The sequence below is a fragment of the Lacerta agilis genome, chromosome 16 (genome assembly GCF_009819535.1).
Source record: "Lacerta agilis isolate rLacAgi1 chromosome 16, rLacAgi1.pri, whole genome shotgun sequence".
NCBI classification, from domain to species: Eukaryota; Metazoa; Chordata; class Lepidosauria; order Squamata; family Lacertidae; genus Lacerta; species Lacerta agilis.
The window spans coordinates 36,624,595-36,651,168 of NC_046327.1; the positions used below are offsets into that span (position 1 = coordinate 36,624,595).

The window sequence follows — 26,574 nt, forward strand, 5'->3', positions numbered from 1 at the left end:
ATTACTCAAACCACTTGTCTTTCAGTCTTCTCTACATTGACTGGTTGTGGCTCTGTAGGGCTCCAGGCAGGGGTCTGTCCCAGTCCCACCTGGAGATGCTGGGGATTGAACATGGGAATTTTGCGTGTAAAGCATGTGCTCTGCCACTGAGCCACAGCCCTCCCCTATCATTCTGATTTCTGAGATGCATTAAAGGACAACTTTGAAGCTGACAAGACCAAACACGCAGTTTAGAAGGCTGTGTGTGCTATGGATATTTCTGTTGCTTTGTTTTTGGCTGTGGGTCAGTTCCTTCTCTTTCTAGGAAGAGACATATAAGGAGGGTTGGATGTGGGTTATACATGTTAGTAGAATTTTCATGCAGTAGAAACTCTAAAAGGTAAAGATAAAGTGACCCCTGACCATTAGGTCCAGTTGCGGACGACTCTGGGGTTGTGGTGCTCATCTCGCTTTACTGGCCGAGGGAGCCAGTGTACAGCTTCCGGGTCATGTGGCCAGCATGACTAAGCCGCTTCTGGCGAACCAGAGCAGTGCACGGAAATGCCGTTTACCTTCCCGCCAGAGTGGTACCTATTTATCCTATTTATCTACTTGCACTTTGACGTGTTTTCGAACTGCTAGTTTGGCAGGAGCAGGGACCGAGCAACGGGAGCTCACCCAGTCGCAGGGATTCGAACCACCGACCTTCTGATTGGCAAGCCCTAGGCTCTGTGATTTAACCCACAGCGCCACCCGCGTCCCAGCAGAAACTCTAAACTCAATGATAAAAAAGCAAATGCTTTTTGTGGTGTTCTATAATGGTTTTCTGTAACCTATAAAATCTTGCGTCACGATTCAACTAAACTTCTGAAGATAATTGGTTTAAATAAGGAACATTTTCCAGGGGGGTAGTCATGTTAGTCTGCTGCTGCAGCAGCAACAACAAAAAGACTTGTGGCACCTTAAAGATGTAATACCTTTTATTACAGCAAAACCTTTCATGGGGTGTAATCTTCAGGTATATATACACATGGGCAACAAATGTAAGGATGGAAGTGAACTGCAATGGAATACAAAAAGTACAGCCTGACAATTCCACTAGAGCTTGAATGTATGCAAAATGAGGAGCATTTAATCCATGCCAAAATGATGCAGCTTGGTTTCAGTGGTCCTCAGCAAGGTTCTTGGTTCGTAATGAGAAGCACAGGGTCTTCAGCAAAACAACTTTATGCTCTCTCCCATTCACTATTGCTCCTGTTATTATTTGTGGGTTAGCTCTCACTGCCATACTTTTTTTTAAAGCTGATTGTATTTCCTCTACCCTTTAATGCTTAGATTTGTTCAAAAAATCCATCAACAGATCAACCTTCTCACCTTGACTATTTCCAATGAAGACCCTCCAAAGGATTTGTCCTGATAGGACAATATAAAATTTAAAAGTGTATATACACATAGCAGTGCGACCTCTGTATGTCATGCACCTGTGCTTCAGTTATACCAACAGAAAAATCTGAAATGATCAATAAAATAATTAATTAATAAAAGATAACTGCTAGATGTGATTTAATCAGAGAGAAAGTACAAAAAGCAGGTATCCGGGGTTGGTCAGCAATAGATCACACGGAATAAGTGAAATCTTTCTTAGAAGAAACAAGGTCTGCTCAGGAGTTCCAGGCCCAATGGGCATAGCAAATCTTGGTAGAGCTTTCCTCTATGAGGCAGTTGTGGGACTGAAGGTCCTTGCCTCCCCCCAGCTGCCTAAGTCTCTTCCTCTCCCACAATTTGAGACTGTGCTGGCGTGCCTGCCTTTGCTTCTCCCCCTTCATCCGTCTTCTAGTCCTGGGAGGTCAGAGGAGAAGGTAGCTTGTCACACCAAGAGCAGGAGACCTCCTGGCTTCTTCACCAGTCTGACTCATCTCTGCCTCTCTGGCCTCCCCTCTTGCTTCCACTTCTGATTCTGCACTTCTCTCTGCCACGTTCTCCCTGCTCATGAAACCCTGTTACATCTTCAGCTTCAGACACATCCTCTTCCCAGGCTTCTCCCTCTGACTACTCATCATCATCCCACCACCAAACCCTAGGCTCTGAACCTTAGTTCATTGGGGGTTTCCTAGCTGGTACCTTCCACCATTCCTCTGTGTCCAGCCAATCCATGACACAGAGAGACAGGAGAGAGAGATGGGGTCATTTATGGACAATCCCTGAGGCTGCATATACTGTTCAGCTTATTCTGAATGATTGCTGGTTCCGGAAGGACAGTGGCAGCAAGTGAGGAGCGGGGAGGAGAAAGTGGGAAAATGACTTCTGGGATGCCCTTCTCTCTCAGCAAGTAATCATGCTGGTGTGGCCCAGCACTTTCTCTGCTAGGTTATCATATGTGAAAAGCAACAGTCAGTAAAAAGGCCTTTTCTCTCCCCTGCCTGGATGCTGAGGCAGCAATACAGTCCTCTGGGCTATCATCACCCTCCTGCATCAGCTCGATACATACATGAAGGAACACCAGGACTATGGGACAGAGCTTCACCCTTCTGCTCATCTTTCTGGGCGTGCAGGTTGTGGCAGGAGCCTTCAAAATCTGTGCTTTCAACATACGCAGTTTTGGGAGAGCCAAGGCAGCAAACCGGAGGGTCATGGGAGCTCTTGTCCAGGTGAGTTTGTGATTGATTTGGACCAAGGGCAATGGTGGTAACGGTGCTTCATTAGTTTAATGAGCAATTCTTGCTCTCAGCCCTGCTTGGAAACCATGAACTGTATCCCTAGCCCTAGAGATCTGGGGGCAGCTGCGGTTATGGCAGAGGTAAAAACATTGTGGGTTACAGGCTGCAAATGTATTCCTGATACAGCAATAAGCAAATAGAATCATAGAATTATAAGGGACCTGAAGGGTAGTTAGTGCAACCCTCTCCAATGCAGGAATCTCAACTAAAGCATCCATGGCAGGTGGCCATGAACAAAGAGCAGGGAGAAAAATGTACCAGCTACTCCACAAGATGGGAGATTTAAGACCATGTAACAAAAATGAATTCTGAGCAAGAGCTCTTTCAGTTGAGGCAGTCTGACAAGCAGCTAAGTTCAAAGGCCTGCTCTTGCATGTATTAAAGTTGGGTTTAATTGCAAACATAGGAGTTTTAAGAGCATGTATCTCATAACGATAGCAGTGTTAAGAAAAGGGCTCAAGCTCAGTGACAGAGCATCTGGTTTGCATGCAAAAGGTCCCATGTTCAAATCTTGGCATTGCTAAGTACAGACTGTTGTCTGAAAGCTGGAAAGCTGCTGCCAGTCAGTGTAGATACTAAGCAAGATGGTTCAGTGTCTGGCTTGGTATAAGGCATCTGTTTTGTAAGGACGTTCGGTGGTTGCTCATGAGAAATCAGCCGAACGCAGAACTTCTAAAAACTAAGTTCTTTATTGTGCAGATATTTACAGTGGAGCAAAAGTTCAAACGTCCATCTCATCCCTCTGCAGAGTCCAGGAATGAACCCTTCTAGTTCTTGGTCCAGCAGAAGAGGCGCTGGATCCTGAACCCCCGCCTCCCCCTTCCACGTCTTTCCTGTCTGCGAACTCGGGGTGCGGGAAACTGTCCCTGTTCCCCGCTTTCCCCTTGGTGCTCAGGCTCTGCCATCCCTTCACAGCCCCTGCACCGACTTCCTGCCTCTAACTCCCCCTCCCCACTGGAGGAATGGTCGCTTCCTGCAGAGGAGGGGGATGACGAACTGGTGAACAAAGGGGGCGGTTCCCTGTACTGCAAACGCTCCCGGGATGCTACCTGCCGTGGGGAGGGGGGTTTCCTGACATGTTTAATGCAAGTCATACAGCCACCCCTTGTTTTTAAGCAAAGGGATGTGTGCTTTTGACAAACATTGGCCCACTTGATTTTTTCTAATGGCAATGAAATGTGTAGAAACCACACATTGGTCAGCTTCACACTGACTGGAGTGCTTAAGCAATTCCTAATTCATCTCTAGGCAAGTCCTGAAAACCTTTGCATGGAATCTTAGAGACAGAATTGTAGAGTTGGAAGGGATCGTGATCTAGTCCAACCCTCTGCAATGCAGAAATCTCAGCTAAAGCCCTGTGCTTAAAAACCTCCAAGGAAGGAGAATTCAACACCTTCTTATGGAGTCCATTCCACTGAAAAACAGCTCTTACTGTCAGAAAGTTATTTTTGATGTTTTTTGTTCCATCTTCTATGTGACATCCCTTTCACATCCCTTTAGAGTCGGCTGTCATACCCTCCTCTTTTCCAGTCTAAACATACCCAACTCCCACAACCGTTCCACATAAGTCTTGGTTTCCAGGGCCTTGTCCATCTCCACCATGTCAACGTCCCCGGGTGTGTGCACAAACAAAAATGAATCTGATGCTAATTAATAGCTGCTGATGCAAAGCATTAGAAAGGAAAGAGGTGTGAAACACAACGGGTGGGAATAACTTCACTGCATGCTAAGGCAGTGATATGAACAAATGCTTCATGTGGTTACCTTTGATCATTCTTTCCAATCTGTTTACTTAAGAGTTTGGCGAGCTGGCAGAGGTGGCCTGGTGCCTACGTTCCTTTCTGTTACTAATTAATTCATCCCACATGTCAATGAATTTCTCCATCACTTCCTGCACCACAAACAGTCTGGTTACTGTTGTTTTTAAAAAGCGGGCGACAAAGCACTCTAATCCACTATGAAGTTCTGCAGAACAGTGACAATGTGGAAGCAACCAGGGCCAAGAGAAAGGGGGAAATATGTGTGGCAGTGACAATCCCCAGAGAACCTCATTGCCCTGACCACCCCCTCTTCTTCCGCTGCCAGATCCTCTCTCGCTGCGATATTTCTGCCATCCAAGAGGTGCGAGACTCCAAGGGTGCAGCTATTCAGACATTGCTGCGGGAGCTAAACAGGTAGTACCAGCAGAGGCTACTAATCATATACCTAGTCAAAACATGCAGAAGGCGGGGATATAATTTGAATGGTACCATTTAAGGTTACAGGTGTGTGGGGAGATTGCAGAGTTAGTTTATTTTTATTCACAGGGAGATTTTTTTTATTGTGGGGGAGCATTCTAACAAGGCTTTCCCGCCCCATCGCTCCATTCTTCATCTGAGGATCATGTATCACCCCATTCTTCTACATAAGTAGATGATCAACCCCCCCCCCAAAAAAAATCCTTCCAGTAGCACCTTAGAGACCAACTAAGTTTGTTCTTGGTATGAGGTTTTGTGTGCATGCACACTTCTTCAAATACCTTCAGATATCTGAAGTAGTGTGCATGCACACAAAACCTCATACCAAGAACAAACTTAGTTGGTCTCTAAGGTTTTAAGTGCTTATGCTCACAATGTTAAGTAAATAAACCAGAAAACAACACTTGCAACTGTAAGTATCTTATATTTCCTTCTTTTAAAAATTTCAATGTTGGGGGGGGGAGGTGACAATAAATTTTCTGCACCGGCTACTACCTGACCTTGCTACACCACTAAAAATAGGGACACTTGGAGTGGCTGTTATTAAGCAAAGTGGCATCTTGAACTCTTTCTCCCTGGCAGGTATGATCCCTCTCATCACTACAGCCGCCTGGAGAGCAAGAGGCTGGGGCGAGCCAGCTACAAGGAGCAGAATGTCTTTGTGTATCGGTAATGTCTGGGGGAGCTGGGAAGATGACTAAATCAGATACAGTGGTGCCTCGCAAGACGAAAATAATTCGTTCTGTGAGTGTTGTCGTATAGCGAATTTTTCGTCTTGCGAAGCACCAACGGGAAAATAGCGGTTTGATGGGGGGGAAAAAAATTCCGTCTTGCGAGGCAAGCCCACTGACAAATTCGTCTTGCGAGACAGCCTTCCGCTAGCAAATGCCTTTCGTCTAGCGAGTTTTTCGTCTAGCGAGGCACCACTGTAGTGCTTTACAGGGGTGGCCATTTTAAGATAAGATAAGGTAAGATTTCTTTGTTGTCATTGTAAATACAATGAAATTGGATGCTTTCCCTTAAAAACAACACAAAACATTACTTGTGCAGCGATTGATATAGCATAGAACTGAATGGTTGAAAATATCTCAATTGGTTCTCTCCTCCATTTAAAGCACCAAAGCTGAGCAGTTTGAGAATTTACCACTTAACACCCAAGTCACTAGGCAGTAAGGCTAAAAAGATAGTAAATAAGAAATCAGTTAAAACTAACCAAAAAATCAGAAAATGTAGCTAAAATGCCTGCTGGATTTTTTTAAAAAAGAAAACGTTTTCATTAGATGTCAAAACTTCAACAGGGGGAGGGGGCTATCTGATCTCAGCTGTGGGTTCCACAGAAATGGATCCACAGTACTGAACATACAATATGTCCTGAGGATATAAACCTGTGTTTGTGCTGAGACTTTGGCCTGCTGAAAGAGGCTTACCTGATTTAATCATAATAATGACCCCTTCACAAAGCAAGATTGCAAATCGGGGTGAAGGGGAGTATCAGGGTGCTGACATCTGGCTTGCTATATGTATAATTTTTTTTAAAAAAAAGGATGGAGGAACATTCACTTGTGAGAGCTTCCGCTTGCAGGCTCTGTATTGGTACAAACCCAGATACAGGTTTACTTGGATAAGAACTAGACCTGAGTTGAACTCACTCAAAGACACTGACCCAAATCTCCCAGATCCAAGTTCACCTTCATATTCAACAGTCCCGAGAGAAATTATGCATACTTAACCTTTTGAGGAATGAAGGCTCCTCTGAGGCCTACTTTTTCCCCCTTGACAGAATGGATGTTGTGTCAGTTACTGATTGGTGCCAGTTTGGGGATGAGGATGCCAGCGAATACAAGGCATTTGCCCGGGGTCCCTTTGCTGCTCGCTTTCACTCTCCATACACAGGTAACACCCGGTTTCTCCACACAGAGGTCTAAATTGTTCTGGATACTTGTCCACAGATTCTTGGCGATCCGGGAACTGTTTCCTCCAAGGCAATTATGGAAGATTACCTCGGTTTTAGGGCTGAAAGCCTGGTATTTCTTATGGACACTGCTTTCCTGCTTTCTGAAGTTGTATGAATAGTAAGGAAGAAAATAATTCACTAAATATGTGGGGAAATGTTCCTGCCATTTTGGCCAATTGCTCTCTCTTTAGAGCACCAGTTGTAGGGATCCAGTTGTAGGCAAGACTATGCATACTCTGTATTAAAAAAATTACAATTCTAAACTAAGGAAGTTCACCAACCCATATAATATATGCAAGTCAACAACATATGGGCCATTTATATTGTTTTGCTAGTTGTGGGAAGCTCATTCAGCTTCTGAAATTTCAAGAAGCATTTCTTACATGCATTTTGAGCATATATTTGCAGCCATAAGGACTAGTTCTATACTAATTGCTGCATTTTGTTGTTTTTCAGTGCTCCCGTGGCGTATGTATAGCCCTGGTTGGATGGTTCAGTGGTGCTTAGGGTAGACGAGGAAAAAGAGGAAATTAAATTTATTGAGAAGCTGAAGAAAAGGAGCTAGCTCTTGTTAAGTGTGCATGTGTGTGTGAAAACAGCCACTAAGAAAGATTAGGGAGATCAGTAGTGAAACCTCTCCCATTATCTGAACTGCTGTCATCCACCCCACAGTTATTCTAGACTTTGTGCTACTTTTACACCACACCAGTCCTCGGGAAGCTGCCCATGAGCTTGATCTGCTGTTTGGAGTGTGCACAGAACTGATGCAACGGTGGAAAACTGAGGTATATTATGGGGGCAGGAGATGTTGTAAACTCAGCAAGTCACTAAGAACATAAAAGCCCTGCTGGATCAGAAGACCCATCTAGTCCAGCATCCTGTTCACACAGTGGCTGACCAGATGCGTATAGGACATTCTCCTGCTCCTGATTCCCAGCAACTAGCTTTCAGAGGCATGTCACATCCCCTAGTGGAGAGGATACTCACATACAACCCTTTCCTTATTTATGATCTGAATAGAATGTGATGCTGTTGGGAGATCTGAATGCTGCTGGTGCCTACATCCCAGCAAGTGCTTGGGCTGGGATCCGCCTGCGCAATCACCTTGCTTTCCACTGGCTCATTGGTGACACAGAGGACACCACAGTCAGCCACCGGACCTGCTGTGCCTATGACAGGTACCAGAGGGCTTTTCAGCTCCACTCACCCATTCTAAACATGCTTCCCCCTACTCCCAAAATCAATCCAGTATTTGCCAGCCTTTCAAGCAAGCATGCCAGACAGAAAACAAGCAAGCCCTGAGGAGATTGTATCACTTACAGTATATGCCCTTTTTTGGTGTGGTTTTGCTTCTGGTCTGTTGAACTGGAAAGCAGACAGCACTAAAGGCATAGACTACTCCTGATCTGTGCCATAGCCAGGCCAAGAGCTAACCTGGCACACTAGACTCCTGCTTTGGGTCACGCAAATTGGCCATGCTCTTTTTTTGTTGGGGGCAGAGAGCAGAGACCCATCACACTCCACTTTTGTACTCTGTCCTCCCATGCTAGGATTATAGTCCATGGAGAAGAGCTGCTTGGCGCCATTGTACCCAGATCTGCCAAGCCTTTCAACTTCACACAAGCACTTGGACTATCGGAGGAAGAGGTGGGTGTAATTGGGCTCCTTTCTTAACTGGCTGCTAGTCTGAATGTGATGTAGAGACCTGAATAATCCGCACCATCTCCTTCCTACAGGCCCTAGCAGTCAGCGACCACTATCCTGTAGAGGTGAATCTTCGGCTTGCTCCTAAAGCCCAGCGAGAGCTCTAAACCGTCAACCATCCTTCTGGCTATAGAAGCAAGGGCAATGGAAGGGCAAAAAGAGACTAGCAGCAGTGGAATTCCCATACAGTAAAAGCACTCTAATGCACATACACTTCCTTCCCCTCTGCACCTTGCCTCCAGCATGAAAATCAAGGTGACAGAAGAGCTCCATCTACGTTGTATCTAGGACTTGCAAGCCTTCATGCAGGCCTATCCAGTGTGCCACAAAATTCACCACCTAAGCTTAGAGCTGGGTGAATTTAAATATCCTACATGGGTTGTAGGCATTAGGTGAAGCATTCAGCTTCCTTAGAAACTACATTTTTTATATCCCATCCTTTATCTCCAGAAACTCCCAACATTGTTTATCCTGGATAATCCCATATTTGTTTCAGTTGAACCAACCAACCCTGATGAAGCAGGATACTGCCTCAGTAAGCCATACATCTATAATGCACACACAACACAACTGTGGATGTGCAGTGCTGGGCAAGATTAGTAATAGAGGATAAGCTGTCTGAAATGGCCCCCTTCCCAATCTGCTCTGAATTACAGGGCAACCTTTTCCTGCTTACTTTGCCCTGGAAGTCTTGCAGGTTTTTTTGCCCCATCCTTAGGAATGCTTACGGGAGACCAGCCTGAGGGATTCACTACTGTGATATTCAAATTTATTACCATGTTCACTTGTTTCCAGAAGAGGGTGAACGTATGTTTGATGTTATATCAAACCCACAGTAACATTAACGTGATAGTAAACACAGCAGCTCAATAGACATTTTTTTATTTCCATTCATCTTCCTTCAAGAATTTTTGGAAAGCAGCTTGTGGATACACACCAAGCACTTATGCTGCATGCAATGCACGCCACTTGTCCAGAGGGCCTCTGTTGGGGATGTATTTCACTCCACAGCCATCAGGAATAAGGCGCTTCTCAGCCACCATGTCCTCAAACTCATCAGCATTGAATTTGGTGAAGCCCCATTTCTTGGAAATGTGGATCTGGGGGAAGATAGAAGACATCAGAAGCTTGCCTCAGACTTCCCAGCTGTTATGCATCTACTACTGAGTACCAGCCTGTCTTTGTTGAGCTGAGAAGCAACACCACAGGTCAACTGGCCTGTCCCTCTATACCAACTTACAGTCAGTCACTGTAGATGAAAGTCATATGACAAAGTTCATTCTGGGCAAAAGGTTATAAGAGCAGCAAACTAAAGCTTATAATCTCACCAGCTATACTGAGAGATTTACCGGTATCTCGTTTTGCACCCTATCTTTAGTGGTGCAATGCCTGTATACTTCTGCACTGACAGTATTCTTCCCCCACCAACACACACATTACCTTCTGGCGACCAGGGAACTTGAACTTGGCTCTGCGCAGTGCTTCAATGACATGTTCCTTGTTCTGCACCTTGGTACGGATGGACATGATGACCTGGCCGATATGCACACGGGCCACAGTGCCCTGAGGCTTACCAAAGGCTCCACGCATCCCTGTCTGGAGTCTAATAAGAAACCAAAACCAAATCATAGGGTGTTATCCTCAAGGACTATACCATGCTGTTACACCCATCACCAGTCTTGGCAAATGTAGAAGCCAAGAGCTTCAGCCAGTCATGCACCTCACCAGGACTCAAGTGTTCCCAGGGTCCCTTAAGGTGCACTGTACAAGGAACAGAGCACGTACACAACCAAGGGAGTTACTGTGCGCAGTCAGTGCACACCACCCCCCGATAGCAGCAGGGGCTGGTCGGCTTAATTGACTGCAAGGTCAATTTTAACACCAGTACTGGGTCTCTAGCCCATTCCTCACCTATCAGCTCCAGCACATGACAACATCTTGTTGATGCGGATGACATGGAAGGGGTGCAGGCGCACACGAATGTGAAAGCCATCCTTGCCACAACTTTTCACCATGTATTTGTTGGCACAGATACGGGCGGCCTCTAGAGCTGCAGAGAGAGAGACAGGGTGAATGAGGCAGACCGTAGAAGCACAGCAAAGTGAGTGGTTTGAGTGATCTGTTGGTGCTCTGTACCTTCTGATGAAAGCTGCTCATATTCATCTGACACCATGTGCCCACAGAGTGGGAACTCATCAACCTTGGCCTTCTTCCTGCCCAGGTCAAAAATCCTGATCTTGGGATCTGAAGAATAGAAAGTAATTTTATCAGCCAGTTTCATGGGGATACAGGGAAGCTCACTAAAACTCGGATTTCCTAACAGGCCAAATTAGGTGCAATCCACTCTGTCCAGGCAATTAAGTCTCATCAGGCTATCCCCTCTTGGATTAAATCCTACATTCCTATCTGAATGCCTGCAGTTCAATTTAACAGTTCCTCAGGCAAAAATATGGCATTTGTGTCAATATCTTACTTACCAGGAACACCTCTACAGAAACGGGACTTGGGGTAAGGCTTATTCTTGCAGTATCGATAACTAAAGAAAAAGACAGATAAAGTAGTCAAAAACAATTTTTTGAAATTAAAGTCACAATTGCTGAATGTTAAACCAGAAATGGGGAACCTACAGCCTTGCATAGGTTGTTGAACTACAGCTCCCATCAACCCCTGCCTTTGGCTATTCACATCTGATTGGGGGTTGGTGGGTTAGAAACTGGTCCAAGATGCAGTCCCAGATATTAGCCTTTTAAACCAATTTACTAGCCTAATGGAGTTTAGCAGTGGAAGGATGAAGAGCTCCAACCTTTCTTCAGCAGCTCATTGCATGTCTATGCTGGGCAAACATAAGGAACAGAATCCTTCTTCTATGTTGCTAGTTTGCTCACTTGCCACATTCAATTTCTTGCTGCTCTATGGCTACCAAGCAAGTGATAAATAAAAAATATGTCTTATATAATTAATAAAGAGCATGTAGACACCTATCTGTATTTATTGGCTTTTATTTTCATTCTAGTAGCGTTTCTTAACAGTAAGTGAAGTTCTGTGAACCCAAGAACTTCTACTTTCCCTATCGAATGAAAGATGATTAACAGGAATTTACATTTGTGGAAGGGGGAGAATGGAGAGAATCAAGTGTTTGGCCCAAAGAGCATTTGCTGGCTGACAGACCTGGCTCCCTTCCCAAGATCAGTAGCAATTTCTGGAGCAATGTTTACCTCAAAGTTACACTTGTCCCTAAACCTGGTATAATAGACTGATATATAAATCAGGACATCCAAGGTTTTTAGCTAAACAGCATGGTTTGGAGAATTGTTTTTTGTTCAAAACACCATGGCTTTTGAAACTTGGAATGGGCACTTGTGAGAATTATGTTTCCTATTCCTCATCAGTTTCTATGCAAAGATCTTTGCTTGTATTAAGACACAACCAGGAAATCTGGCTTTATGCTGGCCTGCTGGAGATGGTGTGTGACAGAATGGCAAAACAGGGGAATGCTCAGCCCCAATGGTACTGCCTGGCTTCATAAAAGTTTATGAGGCCTTGAATGAAAGTCTGAACCAGGCCATTAGGTTGTCTCAGACAAAGCCACTCTCAGTCTCAATTCTTTAAGCTTAGTATCTAATGCTTAGGATTGTAAGAATAAAATAAAGAATACTTATGTGAAGCACTCTGAAGACACTCACACATATTAATATCATACTGTACTCAACTACATCCAACTAAAGAGTGCATTCACGGAAATTAGTGAAGCTGTTAGTCATTCCTGCTTGCTTCAGTGGGCTTACTCTGAGTACAACTAGAAGTGACTACCCACCCAAATTAGGATATTAGGGACAAAGAACATAGGGAGGCTTTAGCCTTCATGTCCCGCTTAAGGGTTTCTGATGCATGCATGCAGCTGGCCACAGCTAGGAGGCAGGATGCAAAATTAGGCAGGCAGCCCCTTGCTCAAATCTGGCAGAAATCTCATGTTTTTACGCTAAACTCACGGGGGGATGTGCGTGTGTGTGCGGGGTGCGTGCTTGGGGTCTAATAGCCATCCCACGAAAACAACCTTGCTGCTAAGAACCACCACAAGCGGCAACGTACAAGGGTCCATGGGCCACAAGCAGGCCGTGAAAGCCAAGAGCCCCCAACGCGGGGCCCGTTTTGGTCGGCCACCCTCGTCCCCGCCAGAAGAGGAGAGCGGGAGATGCGGCTGCCAGGAGAGACCCCTTTAAGCCTCCGCCCTCTCCACTCCCGTTCCTGGCAGAGCCGCCTCACCGCGCCCTCGCCAGCCCCCAACGAAGCCGGCCACGCGGCCTCCTCCAGGCCTTGCCCGTCCTTTGGCGGACCAACTCACCAGCGCGCGGGTCGGCGGCCCATGGCTGCAGGTCTGAGAGGCAAAGAGAGAGAGAGAGAGTCAGTCAGTCAGGGGCCGCAAAGGGAAGAGGGCCGAGCGCAGGGCCTGCTTCTCGCTCTCAGGCCCAAGCCGCGCCGCAGCCGCCTCACCCGCGTACTCACCTCGCCGAGCGGAAAGAGAGGGGAGAGCGCGCCTGCGCGCTGCTTATCAACGCTGCCGCTCTAGGACGGCTGCGGACACAGAGGTTGGGCCTTGTATGGACAGGAAGCAGCGGAAGCTTAACGTATCAGGAAGGTCGGAGCGAGACATTAGCTTCCGGGTTGATTTTAGGGAAAACGTTCTTCTTACTCCATATGAGTGGACGTTTAAGCCTTTAACTGAGGGATAGAAGGGCGAAGGAGGTGCCCGTGCAATTGAACATACATTTGCGGCCGAAATTTTTTAGATGGGAGAACTTAAAAACAACAACAACCCTCATGTCAGTGCTGATCGTTATAATAGCCTCAGTATTTTGAACAGTATAACGTGTGGAATTGCCCGTGGCTTTTGAATTAGGATGGTGATAGTTTTCAAGGTCTTTATTCATGGGAAGGCGCTGCAAAGTCTCTATCGACCTCCGCTCTTACTTGGCACTTCGAAATACAGTAACATAGTTGTTCTTTTTATACATCTATATATCTTTACTGTATACTATTTTTGTTATCATTGTACACATAAATAATAAAACATGTATTGTACATGAGTGACAAAAAAATGGGTCACCGGGAGTTTAAAATGCTAAACATATTATTTTACAGTACTATAATGAGGTGATTACAGTAAACCAGTTCAATGAATTCTTCAAAAAAAATCAACTTGGGAAACACAGAGTAATAGTTGTTTTATTAAAGTGGCAGTAATAAGCAGTTGTCGAAAGTTTACAGAAAAACAAAACAAAGACTTAGTTCACATTGATGCCCAAATATGTATCATTTAACTTGGGACTTTCCGTATAGTCTCCCTCCCATCAACCCCGAAAGGAGGAGCAATTTTAAGACCTCCTTGCTTACATAGATCTACTCTTACTAAGGATGCATTGCAGCTATCGTTGCATTCAGTTGAGATCATAAATAAGTAAAAGCAATACTAAATGAAGAGCAGAATACGTTAATTAAACGAATTTCTATTAGATAACCGTTGGCGCCTACTGTGAGCCCTGCTTCCTTTGGACAATACGACCTGCTGGGTTAATAACAGCTGTGAGTTATTTATGGTTGCAAAGTACGAATGAGGATGCTAGGAATCCCGGAGAATATCCACCGGGAATTATAAGGATCTCAAGCTCTGTCGGAAGAGACAGGCTAAAGCAACTTTACTGCGCATGCGCTCCTCCCGCCGCTTGTGCAGGAAGACGCGGTTTCTTACGGGATTTCGTCACAGGTCTCGCGGTATCTGGATAAGACTCCACTTAATTCGCCCCCCTCAGAAGATTCAAGGATGGCAGCTTCGGCAATTTTGTACACTGGCAGGCAGCTTTGGAGACCAGCCTTGTTAGCGTCCCGCTCGGTAAGACGACGGTTTCGACTGCAGTTGTGGACATTGACCTTGTCCGGAGGTGGAGAAACCGGCGCCGCTACCTTGGTTTCCTCTCATGGGAGGGGGTGGGCGGGCTTGGGGGGGGCAACCGTTGCCATGTTTCCGATTGGTTAAGGAGGCAGACGGTGGGTGGTACAAAAGGAGAATGGTGCTTTCGCATTGGCTGGCCGTCCTGACGAGGGCACTTATGGAAATGTTTTTTATTGGGCGCTTCCTTTGGGACTCGTTGCATAGCAAATTTTGATTGGGCCATAGATATGAGACTAGCAGAGAAGAATTAAAGGGCTAAAAGCACAACCAAGGAAATTAAAGGAAAGGAAACAGCCCTGTTTGCACGAGATTATTATTACCGTAGTAACAGATAGGTAGCCGTGTTGGTTTGCCATAGTCAAAACAAAATAAAAAATAAAAAAATCCTTCCAGTAGCACCTTAGAGACCAACTAAGTTTGTTATTGGTATGAGCACACGAAACGCACACCAAGAGCAAACTTAGTTGGTCTCTAAGGTGCTACTGGAAGGATTTTTTATTTATTTATTTATTTATTTTATTATTATTATTAGTAGTAGTAGTAGTAAAAGGTAAAGGGACCCCTGACCATTAGATCCAGTTGCGGACGACTCTGGGATTGCGGCGCTCATCTCGTAGTAACCTCCATAGTAATGAGTCTGGAATAACTGCCACCCATTGCTTTCATACAGACTTATTTATTATGTAATTGCATTTATATCCCACCTTTCATCCAGGGAGCTCAAGGTGGTTCACACTTTTCCTGTTGTTCCCCATTTATCCTCACAACAACAACCCTGTGAGTTAGATTAGGTTGAGAGGCTGGCCCACAGTCACCCAGTGAGCTTCATGGCTGAATGTGGATTTGAACCTTTCACCGGCATTAAATACTTGATCATATTTCATGGGACAGTTGACCAAGAACGCTTTGAGAGATCAGATATCCATCTCTAGCTTCTGGCAAAGGGGAGTAAATGAAAGATCTCGCTCAAACCTGGAATTTCATGGAGCCAGGCAGGACACCTAGTGTTTCATTCCTGTCTTGTAAGAATCCTTTATTTCTGGATTCTCCAAATCACCTTCCTTAGCCTATACTGTTTTTCTCTCTCCCTCACAGGTGCAGGCTCTAACAGATGGCAGTCGCAGGAATGTGGCCTCGGTTTGTATTGCTTGTGCTTGCCATCCTTCGTCACAGAGAGATGTTAAGGGAGGCACACTTGTGTTCTATTGTACATTATTTCCCCCACAAATTCACTGACAGCTATCTATGGATAGATGGGGGATGTAAATGGTCCTGATGTGACATCTGTTTCTGTTCTCTTTACTGATTGGGCACCCGAGGAGTTGGGATTAAATCTGGTATGCAAACAAAATGTTGCAATCTAGGATAGTTTCTCCTCTTGGAGGAAGATATTCTAATGGGCACTGTCATATTGACCTGCCTTTTCCCTGTCTTCTCTCTGTTAAATTGGAGTAATAATTCTGACTTACTTAACTGTGTAGGGAAATTACAAGGTACTAACGGCCTTGTACCTTTTAAAATCAATGGTTAAAATCATTGCAGTTTTCAAAGGTTCAGTCCATTATCTTGATTCAAAATGGCATCCAACTTTATCCCAACCTAGATGAAAACCTGCTTCTTGATTCGGGAACTGTTGTGCAAAATTTGGTTATGATATCTTAAATAGGTATCCAAATGCATAGCAAACAACTAACTTTCCAAAATACATGGAAAAATTAAAAAGATCAGTGGATAACATTTCAAAGGCACCAGATATACTTTCTGGACCCCCATAAGTTTGGTCTTGTGGTCCTTAATACACTCTGGCTTCCCTGTTCACAAAAGCTGGTGTCCATGAGGGTTAGAATCATGGTCATATTTGTTTAAAAATGAAAGTTGGGAGTCCCAGAAATCCTTGACTATTGCAGCACACAGAGGAAGTCACACTCTGTAATTCGCAGTACTATAATGGCTCTAAGGACATAAGAGATTGTAAAGCACTCTGCTGGTTAATATGCTTGATGAAGGATCTTGGCAAATGTTTGGTTAACAATTTTTTTTTTTTTACACTGTGAAACTCCTGTTCTTTTTTTCCCCTTTCCCATCTCCCCGATATCTGTTCCTGATACATTGCCTACAGCAACAGACTATTGTAAGTAGTTTTCCTACCATTTCAATTTTAAACTTGGAGTTACAGCCAATGGGTTTAAGTCTCCTATTCCAATTATCAAGTAATCATCAGGCTTCAAATGTCCCAAGCTGGATGGTAACTGGCAAAGGGTGGTTGCTAAGACTGACACTACTGAGCTAGAATATATGGACCATTAGTCCTAAGTTGTTCTTTAGCCTCCTCTCCCAAGTTGGCTTAAACCTTTCTTCAATTTGGTTTTGGAAACACTGTCTCCCGAATGGGGTTTGATAAGCTAGGGTTGGGAATACTGGTGTCTATACCACTGGAAACAAGAGGTCAGAGTGGCTAAAATTCAAGGCAATTGAGAATATCATGACAATCCTTAGTGCTGGTTGAATGTATTGTAGCAAGCTAAAAGAATGAGGTGAGAACGGGGTGGTCTACTGGTTAGAACAGAGCAGCTGGTATTACCTGGCTGGGATCTAGGACTCTTGGGGTTTCATTCTTCACTTTGAACAAATAATCTATACCCTTGTTGTTTTTAAACTATCCTGATCATCAGAAGCTTGTCAGGGTTTCCTCATAGGGAAGGAAGATCCATAAGGGTGAACCAGCTTGTTTGCCTTCCACTTCCAATTTTTCCATGCTTTGTGTAGGCATAGGGAAGTGCTGAGCATGTTCTAGGATGCTCCCCCTAGTTAGCAACGGGTGACAGTGAAGCCCAGTAGGCCTGACTAAGCACTCCATGCAAACGTGAGTGGGTGACTTAGAAAATGCCCCAGAACCCTCTGCAGTAAGTGGGGTGGGGGGCATTTCATGGCAGACTCTGCATGTCAGTCAGTGTGGAAAGGGTTCTTTGGAGACTTGTCTGAAAGGCTTTGGCCCAGATGAACATGGCAGGGATGTGTAGTGACTGAGAACAAAGGCCTCCTAATATTCCTGGGCAGGGGCGTGGCCTAGCCGAAAGGATTACAATTTGCAAGATTTTGTTCTAAACTGCCTATACCTGCACCTCTTTCTCCACAGCCTCCACCAGCCAAATATGGGGGACGCCATACTGTGACAATGATTCCTGGAGATGGGATTGGGCCGGAGCTTATGCTTCATGTCAAGGAGGTGTTCAGGTACAAATTTCCTCTCTGTGTTCCTCTCCAGAGCTGTGCATAAGACCCAGAAGGCCTGCTTGTGTGCACTGACCTGTACTACTAACTAGTAGACACTTTTTGCCTCTCAAAGCCATGGCTGGAATTCACCTTGACTGCCCCACCTTTCTCTTCTCTCTACCCCAGGCATGCCTGTGTGCCTGTGGACTTTGAGGAAGTTCTGGTGAGCGCAGAGGGATCTGAAGAGGACATGAAGAATGCTCTCATGGCCATCCGGCGCAACCGTGTGGCCCTCAAAGGTGATCCTCTTTCCTTTTCACAGCATGCAGAATTGTGCCAAATTCTGCATAAAGTGAAGTCGAAAGGAGGAGAAAGGGGTGTCCTGTGTATCCTTTCAGGGGGCGGTTGGAAAGGGCAGATTTGTTATACTGGGCTGCATGGGCTTAGTAAAGGCCAGTATTTATTTTCCAAAGCCACATTTTGGATTCATCTGGTCACCTTTCCTCCTTCCCTTCTTTCTTCTTCAGTCCAAAATGAGTCTATTCTAGGTTTCTCCTTAACAGTATTTGAAGATGCTTATTTTTATTTATTTATTCCATTTATATACCACCTCTGTCTTCCAAGGAGCTCAAGATGGTGTACATGGTTCTCCTCCTCCTCCCCATTTCATCCTCACAACAACCCTGTGAGGTAGGTTAGGCTAAGAGATGGTGACTGGCCCAAGGTCACCCATTGAGCTTCATTGCTGAGTGAGGATTTGAACCCTGGTCTTTCAGGTCATAGTCCAATACTCTGCTGCATTTAAGCCTATTGCATCCTTGTGATAGCTCTGGAAAACTGGTGCTGCTTATTCCCATTTTTATGGATGGAGGAACTGAAACTAACAGCCTCTCAGTACATGTCTGACTGCTGTGGAATCTGAATCCAGATTTCCCAGGCTTGATATTTTATCCACATTTGTTTCTAACCCATCAGGAAAGAGGGCAATTTATATAGCTGCAATTTTCAGATTGCCCCATATTGGTGTGTTATGTTTACTAAGGCCAGGGAGTGGATCCTCTTATTAACTGGTTCTCTTTTCCTGGCTTTATAGGAAATATCGAGACGAACCATAACTTACCACCTTCTCACATTTCCCGGAACAACATAATGCGGTGAGTTGAGAGAGAGGCTTAGCCCACTTGCCAGGCAGAGCCTAAGAGTTGGGAGTGTGGTTTAGTCCATATACAAGCATTCATTTCCATTTCCTACCCCTGCCTAGATGCTTAAAAAAATAGCGGAAGTGGAAGAAAGTATGTAAATGAGGCCAATAGTCTTAATTTCTTTATTGCTTACCATGGTGATGCCACAAGTCACAGGACTGACGTGTTACTCTAGCATGCTACCCACACATTATATGCAGTTCTGCCCTCTGTTCCTCAGTGTGGTGGTGCTTCTGGTCTGCTGAGCTGGGAAGCACATTGGAAAAGCAATCGGCAGCATTCTTGCTGGTTGGGTGTGACCCTGCATCACAGCCAGACCCATCAGCCCTCCTGCTCGCATCCAGGTGTGCCACAGAATCTCATTTCCAATGATGTGGGTTGCTCATCATCCATAGCATATGAGGTTCATCTCTAATAGCAACACAATACTCTTGTTAAGGCAACTGGCGAAACTAGGGAGAAGGTGGATCTTGGGCAGAAGGATCAATTGTGCTTTTTGAAGTACACAGAATCACAACAATTGTTATTCTGAGTAGAATCTGTGCCGTGTGACCTTTCCCTTTCCCTCTCCGATTCCACAGCACAAATCTGGATCTGTTTGCTAATGTGATTCACTGCAAGAGCCTTCGAGGAGTGGCAACCAGGCACCATGACATCGACATACTCATAGTCCGAGAGAACACAGAGGGAGAATACAGCAGCCTGGAGCATGAGGTGCCAATTAGGAGAGGCAACCACTTTTGCTCTCTTTATTTCTCCCCATATTCCTCTCCCTCCTCAACCCTATTTGCATTGGGGCAGTGCTGTTCCTCTCCAGGTGGGCTTTTTCCCTTTCCTTCTAAAGCATACTAACTCTGCTTGTGGCATATCATGATCAGGATTGAGTGTTGATGGGATAGTCTTGCTATACGGCAAGTGACCTTTTAGTGAGGTGTCAAAGATGGTATAATGGTGGCCAGCAACTGGCTCTCATCCTTCAACTCCAGGGATTCCTTCCTGTGATTGCATACTTCCAAATGGTTCCTCCTGCACAAAAACCAAGATGCTGGCAAGTGGCTTTTTAACCCTTTCTTCCTCACCATGACCTGTCACAGGGACCAGCTCTGTAAAAGATCCTCCATACTAGAATACACACACACACACGCTTTGTCTCATATGAGTGTGATACAAACAGGCAAAGCCTGCAGCTCTTGCTCAGTTAAATACATGGCCTCTAACCAGGGTTCTATGATAAATCATAGGGGAAAACCACAAGCAGAAAGTTGGTTTCCTAAAACTGGCAACCCCTCCAAGTCAAGGAGTGCAGCAGGGGCGTAGCAAGGTAAATTGGTACCCGGGGGCAAAAACTTTTTTGTCCCCCCCCCCCGAGGCATGGGAAGGTCAGGTGGTACCCGGTGCGGAAAATTCATTGCCAACCCCCCCATTGATTCCCCCCCCCAAAAAAAACAGTTTTACGTTATTTCATATTTTCTTACAAAGGAATAATAACAAGTAATAATAATAATAAACTTTTATTTATATCCCACCCTCCCCGGCCGAAGTCGGGCTCAGGGTGGCTAACATCAGATACATAACATTGGTATAAAATCAAACAATAATTAAATTACCTCCTAAAAACATCTCAAAATCAAATTAAAGTCTAATTAGATGGCTTTCCACAGGGTTAGGGTTGGGAACAGTAAGTGTTCTCTGAACTGAAATTTCAGCCTTCATGACATAGGAAAACAGCCAAGCGAACAGCTATTTTGGTGGAAGAGGGTCAAGATATTAACCGATATGCATGAAATTTCATATATAGCTATATAATCCCTAGTATAGTAAGATAAGACCTTCGGAGCAGGCATTTTCAAAAAAAAATTCAACTTTTTTTTCAAAAAAAATTTTCCTTGGTAATTTGTCACCCCCTCCATTATGGAACACGGGGCGGCCCGCCCCGCCCCCCCCCCACTACACCCCTGGATTGCAGTAATCTTTCCGAGTAGGACATCATTTTCCACCCAGTCCCAACTGAGCTAGAGATAGAACCTAGGAGTTTTGATTTTGCCTGTTCTGCCCCTGCCCCCTCCAGAGCGTCCCTGGTGTAGTGGAGAGCCTGAAGATCATCACAAGGACCAAGTCGCTGCGCATCGCAGAATACGCCTTCAAGCTGGCGCATGAAGCTGGGCGCAAGAAGGTGACCGCCGTCCACAAGGCAAACATCATGTACGTTTGGGGACATGTAGGCCTTTCTTCAGCGTACGTGTGTGGGAGCAGGGATGGGTGTAGCTGGGGGTGATGGTTTTCTGGCTCAGTGGTGTAAAGTGTGCCACAACTTGTGCCCAGTAGGAGATGGCCTCATTCTTATTTATGAACCCTGCAAATCAGGCCATTGTGCTGTGATATTTTATTCCTAGGCTGCCAAGTCAGGGATCAGGTTTCAGTTCTGTGTGGAAGAGGTAGGCAGTACAGGCCTGATTGTACGCTAGCATCAGACACCTTTCTGCTCTGGTTCAGGAATACCACAAACTTTTGCTGCCTCTACAGTTTATGGTGCCTTTGCTGCAGCTCTGGCTGATATTTCCCCTCTTTTTCTCCCATATTAGGAAACTGGGTGATGGCCTTTTCCTGCAGTGCTGCAAAGAGGTGGCAGCTGGCTTCCCAGACATCACATTTGAGAGCATGATTGTTGACAACACTACTATGCAGGTACTTGGATGTTCTAGTTTTATGTCTAGCTGCCATTTCAAACACAGGACACCTGAGTCTTCTTTGTAGACAACTCAAATCTTTGTGTTCTTTATTCTCTTTGGCAGTGCTGTTCAGGGATTCCCACCGTAAATCCCTTTCAGATTCCCACCTTAATCCATTCACATGGATTAAACATGCACAGGAGTCAGGCCCAGTGTTTTGTGCCCACAAGCATAATTTTGGGGTTTTTTGTTTTGTTTGTTTTTTAAAATAGAATCACGAGAACTGGAAATGTCAAGTTTTGCAATAGTCAAAGCAATTGTTATAAAGGAAACGGAAGACATTTCTCAGGTTTTTCTTTGGACGGAAAAACAGGTTGGCTAATAATGTAACCTTCTGTTTAGACTTTTGCAGATCATTCAGAGAAATTGTTTAAATTAGGAGTGCTTTTATGTCAGCTTCCAGGCACACCTGAAACTACATCACCATTCTGTTGTGACTGGGATGGGTGGGGAGAGGTGGGAACATGAATCATTACTCTCACCTTTACACTCACTGCTTTCTGTGATTTTCCCAGTTGGTGTCTCGCCCACAGCAGTTTGATGTCATGGTTATGCCTAACCTCTACGGCAACATCGTCAACAACGTTTGTGCTGGACTGGTTGGGGGCCCGGGCCTGGTGCCAGGTGCCAATTACGGGCGTGATTATGCAGTTTTTGAAACGGTGAGTTTTTGAGAGTGTGGTGGATGTCAGGCTCTGGTAAAGTGGGGTTGTGACGAAGAAGCACCGAGGACAGGAACGCTACTCGACTGAATGAGAAAGGGCTTCTAAGGCAGAGGCTATGGCTTCCAGATGGGCCTGAGCACCAGGATCTCTCCAATAAGCATTGCCTGGAAGAAAACTGAGGGGGATGGAAGAGAGCAGAACACACCAGCAAAAAGAGAGGCCACTTGTATCTTTGCCTCTCCATTATTCTATGTTGGTTTCTTTCATTTTGGAAACCCTCTTGCTCCCTCAGACAATATAGCCTGCTCTCTTAATGCCTTATTTCTCTCTTCTCCCTCTTCAGGCCACGCGCAATACTGGCAAGAGCATTGCTGGCAAGAACATTGCCAACCCCACAGCCATGCTGCTCGCCAGCTGCATGATGCTGGACCACCTCAAGTACGTGCGCATACCCCTTTCCCTGTCTCAGCCGCTGCCACCTAATACAACTGCCGCAATTGTTTCCCCATTTCCCAACTATGGGAGCCAACCTGGCATAGTGGGTTAGCCTCTAGGATGGGTGTGTGGAACCTTTGGCCCTCCAGATGTTGCCCTCATCATCCCTGATGGTGCTTGCTATGGCTGATGGGAGTTGTAGTTCAGCAACATCGGGGGGGAGCGACGACACAAAGATTCTCTTCACCTGCTCTAGGCATTCCCAAGTTCAAATATCTGCTCAGCCACTAAATTATTGGGTGATACTAGGTGGAGAGATGTATCTAAAATGTGGGAGCTACTGTACTGCACTTACCTGATCTTCTTAGGGAAAGTGTGAGACAAAAATGAAATGTTTGTCTCAGTGGCAGATTCTTCCATCATAATAGGGGAGGGTGGGAGAAGAGAGACTGCATTTCTGCTGCAGTTTCTCACCACTTCACTCTGTTGTTCATTGCAGACTGCACAACCATGCATCAATTATCCGCAAGGCAGTTCTGACCTCTATGGACGTAGCAGAAGTGAGTTGCTTTTTCCCTTCCCAGGCCAATGGCCTATCAAGAGAATTAGGGATATGGGCTCTTAGCTAAGGTCACTGGGTGTTCTTCTTGGGTCTGTACATACCAGCAGAGAACTTAAAATCCATTGTAAAATATCTCAGATTGATTTCTTGTTTGTTTTGGGGGGAACCCAAAATGTGACTTGCCATTCCAAGCCATGCTTTTAGGGGGCAGGTCTAAATGATTCCTAGAGCAAGTGTGAAGGATGCAGCCATTGGGCCCATGAGTCTCTAAAGATCCCCAAGGCAAAACAAAGACGGCTTAGCAGCTACTAGTCCGTGTGCCCTACTGGAGGTGCAGTTGGATCAGAGAACATGGCCATGACTTGTACAGCAACGCAGGGACTTGTAGTGAGAAGTAAATGAAGAAGCTTGTGTCAGTTGGTACAGTGGGGGAGCAGAAGTATCAAGTTGGCGGCATTGTGGAAAGAGAGTTGGGTGGAGTAGTAGTCTATCCCTTCAATTGGTCAAGATCCACAGGTATCCAAGAGTGCACAATCATACATACACACCCACAGCATGTGGGTCTCCCTTGGTCACTGTCCTTACACTTTGAGTAGGTAGCCCATCTTCACTACAAACATCTGTTGCCTTTTTGGCATTTGTGGATCCCATGGGAAATAGTTTTTAACTTGGTGATATCTCTAGCTCTTTGGGAACTGCAGTTTCCAGTGTTTTGCTGGGACAAAGGGATGATTGCAGTGTATATACACCAAGTGCCTTTCAACAGTGTTTACAGATAAATTAACTAGTAACAAAATGAAGGTCCCAAAATGCATGTTTGGGCTGAAGGGGATTCTTGGCTCCCAAAAGTTTGAAGACTGACTGCTAGTTAACTAAATTGAGTACTGTGAAGGGGTGGTTGTGGGTGAAGGTGACTTAATACAGCTTTTTCTTTCTTTTTCCTCTCCAGACTCACACACCAGATATTGGGGGCCAGGGTACAACCTCTGTGGCTGTTCAGTCCATCCTGCAACAGATCAAAAAATCTAACCCGAACCTGGCACAGGTGAGTTGGGTAGGAAGGTGACAGGTTTGCAGCTCTCAAAAGGTGCAGGGGGGGGGGAGGGTTGAAGTGGAAGGTGAGGAAGGGAAGTGCATTCTGATGAAGTGCAGACTTCTTGAAACCTTTTTCCAAGGTTTCAAGAAATGTCATCATACCAATGTTTTTGTATGATTGTACTTGCTTGTCCTTACTGAGCAGTTCATAGCTTCTGTCTTTAGGGATTGGATGTAGGGCAAGAGAAGGAAGGGCAGCGGCTTAGTGGGCACTGGTAGCAGCAGAATTTAGGGGCTGCATGCACACGAAGGATCCTCCTGGAACTGAAGCCAAGCAGTTTTAAACTTCACTTGTCCCTGCCTTAGCCTTTGCCTCTTTGCAAAATGGGAATTTTAGTGATAAACCATAGAGTGAGGTTGGGCAGAATGGCATATAATTATTCTTAGCCTGTGTACAGTAATACCTCTGTGAACGTCCGCCCTGTCAACCGTCCATTTTGGCAAACATCCGCGGCAAACCCAGAAGTACAGGAACGGGTTACTTCCGGGTTTGCCGCTCGCGCATGCGCAGAAGCACAAACTGCTCCACGTGCATACGCAGAGCGGCGCTTTGTCGAGTGTCCCTTTCACCGAGCGTCCAGGGCTCTGGAACGGATCCTGGACTCAAAAGAAGGTACCACTGTAGATAGCTTTGCTAAGGACCATTCAATTCTTTTTACCTTTGCCTGTTGTTTTTTAGTGACATTCTGAAGCCAAAGAACCAGCCTCAATTGCCGTTTGAGCTGCAACTGAAACAGATACCCCTCCTGTCTGCCTAAAGGAGGCTGGAGCAACTCTGCTGCCTGTGACTAGAACAGACTGTTCCATTGCGAACTAGCTAAGCACAAACTCCCATCTTCTGTATATAGTGTGTAAGATGGCAATTCATATCCACCTCACTAAAGGGAAATAAATGGAAATGTGAGGCCTATCATGTATCTGTCTCCTGCTTTTAGGCTGACTAGTAGATAAGCACAGCTAAGTGGATTAATGGTGTGGTGAGAGCAGCAGGGGAGAGGGAAGTTTGGGGCTATGGAGCATGGTTTTTATCGTCGGTAAGGATCCTGGTGATTTGCACTGAAGGAACTTGCAATCAAGGACTGGCTAAAGCAGCAGCCAAATGCAAGGGCCAGACTTCCCTAGTTAGGGAAGGGAGCTGGCTGCTTCCTGTAGTATAACCTACCACCACAGCACCTGCAGATTGGAATCTAAGATTGTGCCTATTTTTAAAGAAGCAGGTTTTCCTATGGCTACAGCAGCACATCCCTTTGTTGCAACACAGTACAGAAAGACACACTTAATTTTGTGAATGCCAAAGAATGGTGACATAAAAGCTAAACTCTGCAAGCAGCATGACTTCTGCTGCTGCTAGCAATGGGGAGCACTAAAGAGCTGCAGCACACTAATTCTTTGCCCCCAATCAAGCACTGCCTAGGCTTAAAATCCTGTCTTTACAGTCAGGGTCTAGAAACATGCACTCCAGGGCAGGAGAGGCCTATACAGAAAGCAGCCTCCTGGTAAATGGTTAGATTCATGCAGACCTTGCTGAGCTGTCTTAGGTGTGTCTCATAATCTATATGATAGGAGTGGTAAATTTCAGGCCCACAGGCTGGATGTGGCACTCTAGTCCTCCAGAACTCTTCGCCAGTCTGCATCCCCTACTGGACCTGCTCTCTGTCCTTGAGTGCTTTTGCCCAGCTGGAATGTGTCCTTGGAACTGCAATAATGGCTCGTGTGTCTGGCTGTAGAGAGGTGTGTATGCAGAAACCTCTGACTTCACACAGGTGCAGTAGGTGACAGTCCAACTAAGGTAAGAGTTTGCCTCAGACTCCTTGCGCTGCTGCCAGCCCAGCCCTTGGAAGTGTGTGTGGCCCTGGGCTGGGAGAGGCTCCCCACCCCTGGTGTATTGGGGACCTTGGGGCAGGTATTTCTCAAGGTGAGTTGCGTTCTGAACTTCCATTCCATTCTGTGGCAGTGTGAACTTTTACCACCACCCTCCCTCCATAGCACTGCACACCCAAGGTATCAATCCCAGAAAGGAAGTAGAAGAACAACTTACCTTAGAGGGACTAACCCTAACCCCCTTTCCCTCGCAGACATTGAGAACCTGATCCTCAAGAGGTTCTCCTCTAGTGTCTAGTCTTCCTAAACCCAAC

At 45.5% G+C, this 26,574-nt stretch overlaps 3 protein-coding genes and 1 non-coding gene across 4 annotated transcripts; 2 read left to right on the top strand and 2 right to left on the bottom strand.

The window, feature by feature from the left end:
* Positions 1-2,255: 2,255 nt before the first annotated feature.
* On the top strand, positions 2,256-8,751 carry LOC117060490 (deoxyribonuclease-1-like). Its single transcript, XM_033172736.1, has 8 exons — positions 2,256-2,627; positions 4,782-4,870; positions 5,516-5,602; positions 6,714-6,826; positions 7,560-7,672; positions 7,908-8,065; positions 8,438-8,534; positions 8,624-8,751. Exons 1-8 carry the CDS (start codon positions 2,487-2,489, stop codon positions 8,696-8,698), a joined length of 873 nt encoding a protein of 290 aa, XP_033028627.1. The 5' UTR covers positions 2,256-2,486; the 3' UTR covers positions 8,699-8,751.
* Positions 8,752-9,449: 698 nt separating this feature from the next.
* On the bottom strand, positions 9,450-13,116 carry RPL10 (ribosomal protein L10). Its single transcript, XM_033172795.1, has 7 exons — positions 13,095-13,116; positions 12,934-12,966; positions 11,069-11,127; positions 10,728-10,835; positions 10,503-10,641; positions 10,032-10,194; positions 9,450-9,691 (listed from the first exon to the last, which is right to left on the bottom strand). The coding sequence occupies exons 2-7, from the start codon at positions 12,954-12,956 to the stop codon at positions 9,536-9,538; spliced, it is 648 nt and encodes a 215-aa protein (XP_033028686.1). The 5' UTR covers positions 12,957-12,966; positions 13,095-13,116; the 3' UTR covers positions 9,450-9,535.
* Positions 10,325-10,458, bottom strand: LOC117061336. Its single transcript, XR_004428070.1, has one exon. It is a non-coding gene; the product is annotated as a small nucleolar RNA SNORA70 (small nucleolar RNA).
* A 1,215-nt stretch (positions 13,117-14,331) lies between the features above and the next one.
* On the top strand, positions 14,332-25,349 carry IDH3G (isocitrate dehydrogenase (NAD(+)) 3 non-catalytic subunit gamma). Its single transcript, XM_033172794.1, has 14 exons — positions 14,332-14,478; positions 15,634-15,675; positions 16,658-16,669; positions 17,675-17,772; positions 17,938-18,050; positions 18,845-18,905; positions 19,535-19,667; positions 21,022-21,155; positions 21,536-21,638; positions 22,198-22,344; positions 22,691-22,785; positions 23,282-23,342; positions 24,294-24,389; positions 25,119-25,349. The coding sequence occupies exons 1-14, from the start codon at positions 14,410-14,412 to the stop codon at positions 25,119-25,121; spliced, it is 1,167 nt and encodes a 388-aa protein (XP_033028685.1). The 5' UTR covers positions 14,332-14,409; the 3' UTR covers positions 25,122-25,349.
* Positions 25,350-26,574: the final 1,225 nt, after the last annotated feature.

Excerpts from the sequence above, each read along its gene's own strand:
- IDH3G (XM_033172794.1), top strand. The coding sequence starts at position 14,410 with ATGGCAGCTTCGGCAATTTTGTACACTGGCAGGCAGCTTTGGAGACCA. Across the intron at positions 21,156-21,535 it reads GTCCACAAGGCAAACATCAT|GAAACTGGGTGATGGCCTTT; the intron begins GTACGTTTGGGG and ends CTCCCATATTAG. Across the intron at positions 21,639-22,197 it reads TTGACAACACTACTATGCAG|TTGGTGTCTCGCCCACAGCA; the intron begins GTACTTGGATGT and ends TGATTTTCCCAG.
- LOC117060490 (XM_033172736.1), top strand. The coding sequence starts at position 2,487 with ATGGGACAGAGCTTCACCCTTCTGCTCATCTTTCTGGGCGTGCAGGTT. Across the intron at positions 2,628-4,781 it reads TCATGGGAGCTCTTGTCCAG|ATCCTCTCTCGCTGCGATAT; the intron begins GTGAGTTTGTGA and ends TTCCGCTGCCAG. Across the intron at positions 4,871-5,515 it reads TTGCTGCGGGAGCTAAACAG|GTATGATCCCTCTCATCACT; the intron begins GTAGTACCAGCA and ends TCTCCCTGGCAG.
- RPL10 (XM_033172795.1), bottom strand. The coding sequence starts at position 12,956 with ATGGGCCGCCGACCCGCGCGCTG. Across the intron at positions 10,836-11,068 it reads TTTCTGTAGAGGTGTTCCTG|ATCCCAAGATCAGGATTTTT; the intron begins GTAAGTAAGATA and ends TCTATTCTTCAG. Across the intron at positions 10,642-10,727 it reads TGAGCAGCTTTCATCAGAAG|CTCTAGAGGCCGCCCGTATC; the intron begins GTACAGAGCACC and ends CTCTCTCTGCAG.